Genomic DNA, 9619 nt, shown 5'->3' on the forward strand with positions numbered 1-9619 from the left:
AAAAAAAAAAAAAAGGGTAAAACATAGAGAAGAAGGCTATGGGAACTCACAATATAGGCTATAGAAGGAATCTAAGATAATAGCTAAAGCAGTCCCCCAAAACATTATGATTAATAAGCTCAAAAAGATGAGAGGATGTTTAAAATTTAATTGCTCTTGGAAATCAATAAATAACCAAAATTAAAATCTCAATAGGAAGAATAGAATTAAAATGGAAATCTCCTATGAAATAAAAATGATGTAGAGATAAACAACTAGAGAGAAAAATAATTTAGATCAGTGCATCAGAAGTTCAGCATCTGCTGAGGAATGAAAATAGACTTAAGTGGGGAGGAAAACCTTCAAAGAAATAATACACAAACATTTCCCAGAAGGGTAGGACCTCAGTCTCTCAGTCAGGTACAGCCACTGGAATCAACAGAGGAAGATGTGGAACCTTTGGCTGCATGAGTTGGACTTCAGTCCACAAAGTGGGCAGTTTGAACTGTGGGATAAAGACGGGTTTCCTCCTCCTCCCATATTACAGTTACAGTCTTGGAAACGCAGAGGCCTTTCTGCCCTGTTCTATAGGGTCGCTATGAATCGGCATTGACTCCCTGGCAATGAGTTCTGTTTTGTTTTGGGGTTGCTTCTGGGAACAGCTGCTTGCTGTGTGATGAGCCCAGAACTAAATGTTGCCTGACTGCCATTACGGAACATTTTAATCCAAGAATCCTGATCAAACGGAAAAAAATGTAGAACAGAATTTCGCATTCTCACAGGTTTGTGATTTGGGGGAGCAATAAAGAGTAGTTATTGTTGTTAGGTGCTATTGAGTCATGCAGACTCACAGTGACACTGCACCGCAGAATGAAACACTGCCAGGTCCTGTGGTACCCTAAAAATTGTTCTTATGTTTCAGTCCACTGTTGCAGCCACTGTGCCAGTTAATCTCATTGAGAGTTTGTTTGCCTCTTCTTTACTGACCAATGTTTTACCAAGCATGATGTCCTGAGAACATGCAGACAGTACATGAAACAAAGTCTGACTATCCTCGATTTTAAGAAACACTGTGATTATATGTCTTACCAGTCAAATAGTTTGGTTCTCTGGTAGTCCGTGGTATCATCAATATTCTTTTGCCAATAACACAATTCAAATGTATCAATTGTTCTTCTGTCTACCTTATTCGTTGCCTCGCTTTCTCATGAATATAAGCAATTGAAAATGCCATGACTTAAAAAAAAAGAAAATAACATGACTTGGGTCACGTACATTTTTGTCTCAAAGTGCTATCTGCTTTGTAGTGCTTTAAAGAGGTCTTTTGCAGCAGATTTGCCCAATGTAAGAAGTCATTTGATTTCTTGACTGCTGCTTCCTGAGCATTGCTTGTGTGGATCCAAGTGAAATGAACTTGGATTCATTCTTGACAACTTCAGTACTTTATTGTGATGTTGTTTAGTAGTTGCAAGGATTTTCTTCTTTATGTTGTATAACCCACACTAAGGGCTGTAGTCTTTGATTTCATCAGTGTTTTATTTCTTCTATCAACTAGCAAGATTGTGTTACCTGCATTCTGCATCTTGTAATGAGGCTTCCTCCAATCTTGACGCCATATTCTCCATTCAGCTTGACTTTTTGGATTATTTGTTCACTATACACATTGAATAACTCTAGTGAAAGGCTACAATTCTGGCATAAACATTTCCTTATATTAAACCACTCAATATCTCCTATCCCCTTGTTCTATGTTCAGGTTCAACTTGAGCACAATTAAGTATTCTGAAATGCCCATTCTTCACGGTGTTAACTATAATCTGTTATGTCCCACACAGTGGCATGCATCCTCATAGTGAATAAAAAAGAGGCAGACATCTTTTTAGTGATCTCTGTTTTGAGCTGAGATCCATTTGATAACATCAGTGATATCTCCCATTCCACATCCTCTTCTGAATCTGGCCTGAATTTCTCGAAGTGCCCTGTCTATGCATTTCTAGGAATTTTAAAATTATTTTCAGCAAAATTTTATTTGCGTGTAATGTTAGTAACATTGGGTTGATAGTTTGCACATTCTGTTGGATCACCATTTTTTGGAATGAACACAAACATACATCTCTTCGAGGTTTTGGCCAGGTCTTCCAAATTGGTTGGCAATAATAGTAAGCACCTCCAGGGCTGCTTGGCTTTGTTTAAACATTTCAGTTGGCATTTTATCCAGTTTTAGAGGCCTGGTTTTTGCCAGTGCCTTCAGTGCAGCGTGGGCTGCTTCCTTCAATAGCGTTGGGTTTTTTCCCTTCTGAAGTGTTCGATCATCTACCATTTCTTTTTGGTACAGTGACTGCATAAATTCTTCCATCTTCTTTTGATGCATTTTGTACCATTCAATAATTTAACATAGAATTTTTCAATATTATGATTTAAGGCCTGAATTCTTTTCCTTAGTTCTTTCATCTTTTTTTCTCTTTTGGTTTTCTAACGCCAAGTTCTCACATTTCAGTAAAATATTTGTCTTCTTGAGAAAGTCTTTGAAATCCACTGTTCAGCTCATTTGCATCAGCATTCCTCCATTCACTTGAGTTATTCTGCATTCAGTAGTCCATCTCAAATGGCTTCCGACACCCGTGTTGGCCTTTCTTTCTTTTCACGTTTTCTTTCTTTGTGTCTGGTGTCCTTGGCATCGTCCCGCAGTCTTTGGTTTTCAGTCATGAGTGTTTTTTGTGTCGAGTCTATTTATTTTATGTATTACTTTATTTTTAAATATCATTTTATTGGGGGCTCATACAGCTCCTATAACATTCTAGATATCAATTGCATTAAGCATATTTGTACATAGGTTGCCATCATCATTTTCAAAATATTTGCTTTCTCTTTGAGCCCTTGGTATCAGCTCCTCACCCCCACTCCCACCCTTGAGACTCCTTGATCAATTATAAATTATTGTTGTTTTTATATCTTACACCGGCTATTGTCGAAGGGGTGTTATACATCGATCATTGTGATCAGTTCCCCCTTCCTTCCCTCTTGCCCTCACCTTCCCCTACCTTCTTGGTATCGCTACTCCCATTTCTATTCCTGAGGGGTTATCTGACCCGTGTTTCGTGAGCTCTTAACTGTACCAGTGTACATGCTATGGCGTAGTCAGAACTGAAAGGCAGAACCAGTGTCATGATAGTGAGGATGAGGAGGGTTCAAGGAACCAGAGGAATAATGTGTGTTTCATCGGTTCTATACTACACCCTGGTTGACTCATCCCTACCTTGTGACCCTACTTTGAGAGTTTTGGGTCTACAGATGGGTTTGGGGTCTTTTTTTTAAGATGGTCACTAAATTCATTGGATATATACTCAAGGTCAATGATCTTTGGTGGTCCAGTGAGTTAAGTGATTGGAACCTACCAGCTGCTCTAGGAGAGAGATTAGACAATCTGCTTCTGTAAAGATTTACATCCTTTCCCCTATAAAGCAGTTCTGCTCTGGCCTTAAGGGAAGGAATCAACTCAGTGGCAGTGGGCTTTCTGAGTTGTACACTCAAGGTTGTGCTTTGGCTCTCATGCACTGGTTTTAATTTTGTTAAGTTTCTACTTGAACTTGCATAGGAGCGGTAGTTGGCCCGGGACCTGTTTTGACTAAAAATATTTTGTTTCTCTATTATCTCTTTCAAACAGTTGTCACTTTGTATCTTGGTCATTTCATTTGGTGAGGTTCCCATGTATAACCTTACTGCCATAAAGGAGACTCTGACTCATGGTGGCACTCCTGCCTCTGTGGGTTTCCAAGACTGTAAATCTTTATGGGAGTAAAAAACCTCATATTTCTCTCAAGGAGCAGCTAGTGGTTTTGAATTTCTGACCTTGTGATTAGTAGCCCAAGGCATAATCCACTGCGCCTCCAGGTCTCCCCTTGTGTATATTGTTGTTGTTGTTCTTAGGTGTCATTGAGTTGGTTCTGACCCATAGCAGCCCTGTACCCAACAGAAAGAAACACTGTCCAGTCTTGCACCATCCGCAAAACTGACCCCCTTGTGGCATGCTTTGTGTTAGTACATCTCATTGAGGGCCTCCCTCTTTTTTGGTGCTGATGCGGTTTCTTGAGCAGGGAGAATGAACATGGAACCAAACAGACACACACACACAGACAACACAGGACTGCCGCACAAAATAGACACAGACAGAGATGGTACAAGCTGCAGCAGCCTTGACGGACCACAGTGCTTTATTTTTAAGTGCTGGCAGTGTTCCCAGATAAGTTTGCTATCCCCACGCCTGAATTTCTCATAGCCTTGAGAGAGAGTTCTTTTTATTTATTTATTTATTTATTTGAGAGTTCTTATCTCAGCCTGTACCACTTTTGTTTACTGCTCCCAGGGAACACTCTGCAGCTGTTCCCCCAAATTCCTTACCGTTTGCAGTAAGGAAGCAGTTTGTGAGAACCAGCTAGGACAGACGTTTGCGCACTGTCATACATGACATAAGACACGGCCCTCCTTACATGGCTTCTTCAGGTGCCCTTCCACTTTACCATGTATGATACCCTTCTCCAGGACTGGTCTCTTCTGAAAACATGTCCAAAATATGTAAGAGGAGGTCTTGCCATTCTTGCGTCTAAGGAGCATTCTGACCGTACTTCTTCCAAGACAGATTGGTTTATCTTTTTAGCAGTCCTTGGTTCTCCAGCACCACAATTCAAATGCATTGATTCTTCTTCGGTCTTGCTTACTTAGTGTCCAATGTTCATATGCATATGAGGCAGTGGAAAATACCATGGCTTGGATCAGGTGCACCTCAGTTCTCAAAGTAACATCCTTGTTTTTCAATACTCTAATAAGGTCTTCAACAGCAGATTTGTCTAATGCAATGTGCCTTTTGCTCTCTTGACTGCCACTTTCCAACAGAATGCTCAAGAGCAATAGCATTGATAGTGCATGCCAGTCAAATATTGCTGAAGATCATCCAACGATGGTTACAGCAGTACATTGACAGGGAACTGCCAGAGGTTCAGGCAAGATTCAGAAGAGGACGTGGTACAAGGAAGCTCATTGCTGATGTCAGATAGAACTTGGCTTAAAGCAGAGACTACTAGAAAGATGTTTACCTGTGGTTTATTGGCTATGCAAAGGCATTTGACTGTGGATTGTAATACACCATGGATGACCTTGAGAAGAATGGAAATTGTCCTCCTACAGAATTTGTACATGGATCAAGAGGTAATTGTATGAACAGAGCAAGAGAATACTGCATGGTTTAAAGTTAGGAAAGGTACATGACAAGGTTGTATCCTCTCACCATACATGTTCAGTCTGTGTAGTGAGCAAATCACCCGACAAGATGGACTTTATGAAGAAGACTATGACATCAGAATTGGAGGAAAGCCTATTAATAACCTGTGATATGCAGATGACACAACCTTGCTTGCTAAAAGTTTTCTAACTTGTACTTTGGTATCGATTTTGACTCCAGACCAATGAAAATCAAAATCTTCACAACCGGACCAATGGATACCATGTTCTTGTGTATAGTCACTGTTTTTATTTAAACAATGTGTAGAATGAGTAAATTCTTGGTCTTGAAAAATTCTATCATGCAGTCTCCATCCAGTCCAGCCTTTTCTCTGTCACCAAGGCCATGTTTTCTTTCCAACTCCGGATCCTTCTCTTTTGTTTCCAACAGTTTTGCATTCTAGGCGCCAGCATTGATTGTATGTTTGATCAGTTTGAGACTGCAGCAGAAGTTGGTAAAAAGTCTAAAATTTCTTCGTTTGGCTTTACTGGTTGGTGGTTAAATTTGAATAATGGTCATTATTAACTCGCCTTCCTTGCTTGTATGCTTATGGATAGTGTCCTATCACTGACAGTGCTGCACTTTAGAGTAGATCTTGACATTGAATGCAATGCCTTTCCTCTTTGTCATTACCAACATAGTTGACCATGTGGTTATCCTTTTCAAAAATGGCAACACCAGTTCATTTCAGTTCACTAATATCTGGATTACAGATCACTATACATTCTATTTCATCTTTAACAACTTCCTATTTCCCTAGATTCATACTTACTCATTTCACATTCTAATTATTAATGGATATTTTCAACAAATGAAGGTCCCAAAAGCTTTACTCCATCTAATCATTAGTGTCTACTCCACTTTGAGGCGGCAGCTCTCTCCCAGTTGCATTTTGAGTGCCTTCCTACCTGGGGCGCACCTTCCAGCATTAAATCCATCGATATTCCACTGCTGTTCTAAGGCTTTCAGTAGATAGAATTTTTTTTTTCCAAAAATAGAATGCCACTCTTCTTTTTAGTCTGTCTTAGTCTGGAAACTCTGCAGAAATATGTCCAGTTTGGGTGATCTTGCCGATCATCGAAAAATACAGGTAATATAGTGTCCAGCATTACAGCATGACAGGCTTACAGACAAGTGATGGTGGAGGAAAGCTGGGCAGACCTGTCAGGCTCAAGAGACCCTGTGCCCAGCACAAGCAAGAAAGCCGAAAATCAAGATGCTGGTCTTTGAGAAACTGTAAGCCATGTTTATTCACCAAGGAAGGAGCCCAGAGGTATTTCCTCTAAGCTTGAGCTCCCTATCCCTTGGGCAGATTACAACTTATGGGATTTAAAAAGTATTTTTAAGTGCATATTCCCAAGTTATACATATACATATTATTAAGAAACATATTAATTGCGTGTGTATGTGTGTGTGTGTGTGTCTGTGTCTGTCTGTATTAGGGTGAATGCATGCCGTGAACATAGATCTTCATGCATCTCATGGTCAAAACATGGCAGCCTCTGCAAGCTTGCCGGGGGAGATTTCCTGAGGGATATGTATTGTCTAGCCAGAGGTCCTGAAACACAACTTTAAGAAACTAAGTTTGCATATTCGGGTGTAGGAGTAGAGAAAAGGAGAAACAAGTTGCTAGAAGGAATTCTATCCTCCCTGCTGTTTGACCAGAAAGAATTTCAGCTCCTCCTAATTAGGCATGTCAGCTCTTTCCTTGCCTGTTAGTTGGAAAGAATTCCTCCTCTGTTTGACCCCTTTTGAGCCCTAAAACGATTGCCCTGAGGTGATGTTTAAACTTTAAACCAGAAATATCCCCTGAATGCATCTTGAAAACTGAACAATAATTTAACTTTGTTATTAAAAAAAGTCTACTTTGAGCATTATGCTTTTAAATACTATGCAAATGGGATAAAATTATTACATTAAATCAAAAGATTAGATATGGATCTTTAGGGAAAGTGAATTTAATGTGACAGATGGAACAACTCAGAAAAGGGGGGAAAGGATGGTTGCCCAGCTCAAAGAATGTACTCATGTCACTAAGTGGTAGAAAGTGTTGAGTTGGTATATGTTGTGCTATGTATATTTAAACAACTGCATAATAAATGAAACATAATGGGAAAAAACCCTACTTATATCAAAGCATGCTATAAGAGTATGTTGGAGGAGAAAGATAAAGAAAGTGGAGTGGGGTCGAGCAGGTGACCACTATATTTTATTAAAAGCCTTTTTAACATTTATTTTTATATGCATGCAATACAAGTAGTAGAGGACTTTGCAACATAACGATTTGTTTGCATGTCTGTTTTCCTCACTAAACTCTAAACCTGTTAATGACAGGAACTACGTTGTTCCTCTTCAGTTAATTCAGTGCACATCACCTCGCCTCTGCATTCTCTTTTAGCACAATGAAAGTAGAAATGTCAGAGTGCTGTTTTCTTCCACAATGGTTACAGATGTGTTGCTTTCGAATGTTTGGAAACATTTACTTGCATAGTTTAAAATATAGTTATAAATAGAAAATTGAAGGCTATTAAATATAATTCAATTCTTTGATATTGTAAATATTTAAATTTTTAGAAAATTGTTATGGGATCATTGAAAATTTCTTTCCATTTTTTCTCTCATTTTAGATGTTTAGTGCCAAAGAAATTGAATTAAAGGTAACTGAAATAGAAAAGGAAAAAGAAGAAGCAGAAAAGAAGAAGTCAAAGAAGAATGTCTGATTCTTAGGATGAACAGAGATTCTTTACTGTTTTGTGATACTATTCAGAATTATTTAGTGACATTTAAAAAAGGCTAAGTTAATTTACAGCATTGAATTTGGTAGTTATGTGGTATCTTGAGACTGAAATATTTATAGCTGTGATAAACCCATTGCATAAACAAACACATATTAATAAGATTTTCTTTGAAAGGAGAGTAAAAATATTTTAATTTTAAAAACAAGTAATTTAATAAAATTCAAATGTTGAATTTTAGTCAGAGATTTCTGTGTACATTTTTCCCTGTAAGTTGTACTATATAATTTTACTCATTGAAGGCCTAATTCAAATAGGCAATAAAAGTGTGATAAGAATTTATAAAGGCATTTGAACAGGGTGTTCTCTGAACAGGAGAGAAATGACTACATGTATCAGTTTAAATGTCTATTTTTTCTTAAGTATGTTCAGTACATTAGGCTTGTTCACTACACTTTCCATGTGTGCTTGCTATGTTCTTACTATCTATGTTCTTGGTGATTCCTGCTCACAGAGAAGAAAGCATGTGTTTAATGCCTGTAAGGAGGTTACATTTTGGAAAATAAAGGGTATTAATAGTCACAAAGTCAAAAGCGAATGTACATTACTTTAAGACTTTGCCTCTCTCTCATTTTTTTAATGCGTCTTTTTACAACCAGTGAGGGCCAGAGATTGGGTTCTGGCAGAAGACCAAGCTCAGGGGGATGGTAAAGGAAAGAGTAAGGTCCTTGAAGACTAATAGTGTAGCAACTTAAAAATGATAAGCATTCAGTGGAAAACAGAATGTAAGTTGCTTTCAAGTTGCTCAGTGAATGACCTTGTTTCAAGACCAAGTTTTTCAGTGAAAGCAAACACACAAGTTGTCACCTACAGTGGACAAGTTTCCGTGGAATTTACAGACTAAGAACAGACTAGAAGAAAGAGGTCCACTTTTTGAGGGCTTAGCCACTGAACATCGTATGAACAGCAGCAGAGCATTGTCGGTACAGTGCCAGAAGATGAGCCCTCAGGGTGGAAGGCACTCAGAATACCACCAGGGAAGAGCTGTCTCCTCAAAGCAAACTCCTTGATGGGAGGTACTTCTGTTATCTTTTGCATTAAGATGCCAAGGAAGTGAGTGGCCGCCTGAGAGCAGTCCACCCCAAATGATGTCAACAAGCAGGGTGGCTAAACATCCTAGGACATAATACACCCAACTTGTGCTTTTCATTTCAACATGTGCCAAGCTCCAAGTTATGTCAATGATAAAATACGTTTCTCTGCTACCACTACTCTATTCTTGATACATGGAGAAAAGACTGAAATTGTCAAAGATCTCAGCTTGCTTGGATCTGCAATCAATAGTCATGGAAGCAGGAGCTAGGAGCTTTTAGGGAACAGATGGTTGGTTCTGTGTTTAAGTTTTATAGAGGAATGGTGTGGGGATTTAGGAAATGCTCTAGTATCTTGAGTAAATGAAATTAAAAGGGCATTCAGGGCTTACGTCTCCACAGTGTACATTCAACTCTAGAAACTTCCCTATAACTTTTATGTCTGAGGAAAAGAAATGTAGAGAAGGGAGCCACAGAAAGAGGAACACTTGTGAGGTGTCCCCCTGACAGTGTGTTAAAACTTCTTAACATTCTGACTG

The 9619-nt window shown here is 38.9% G+C and overlaps 1 protein-coding gene across 1 annotated transcript in view; it reads left to right on the plus strand.

Annotated features, from left to right (window-relative positions):
• The window catches only part of PSMA8 (proteasome 20S subunit alpha 8), a 52167-nt gene extending 43612 nt beyond the window's left edge, over nt 1-8555 (plus strand). Inside the window, exon 7 of the mRNA XM_004702920.2 lies at nt 7882-8555. Within this exon, the coding sequence (XP_004702977.1) occupies nt 7882-7974 (93 nt within the window). The 3' untranslated portion in view covers nt 7975-8555. The remainder of the gene's footprint in view (nt 1-7881) is intronic.
• The last annotated feature ends 1064 nt before the right edge of the window (nt 8556-9619 follow it).

This window comes from Echinops telfairi, unplaced genomic scaffold (genome assembly GCF_000313985.2).
Source record: "Echinops telfairi isolate 266 unplaced genomic scaffold, ASM31398v2 ScPeMD7_7400;HRSCAF=8409, whole genome shotgun sequence".
Lineage (NCBI taxonomy): Eukaryota > Metazoa > Chordata > Mammalia > Afrosoricida > Tenrecidae > Echinops > Echinops telfairi.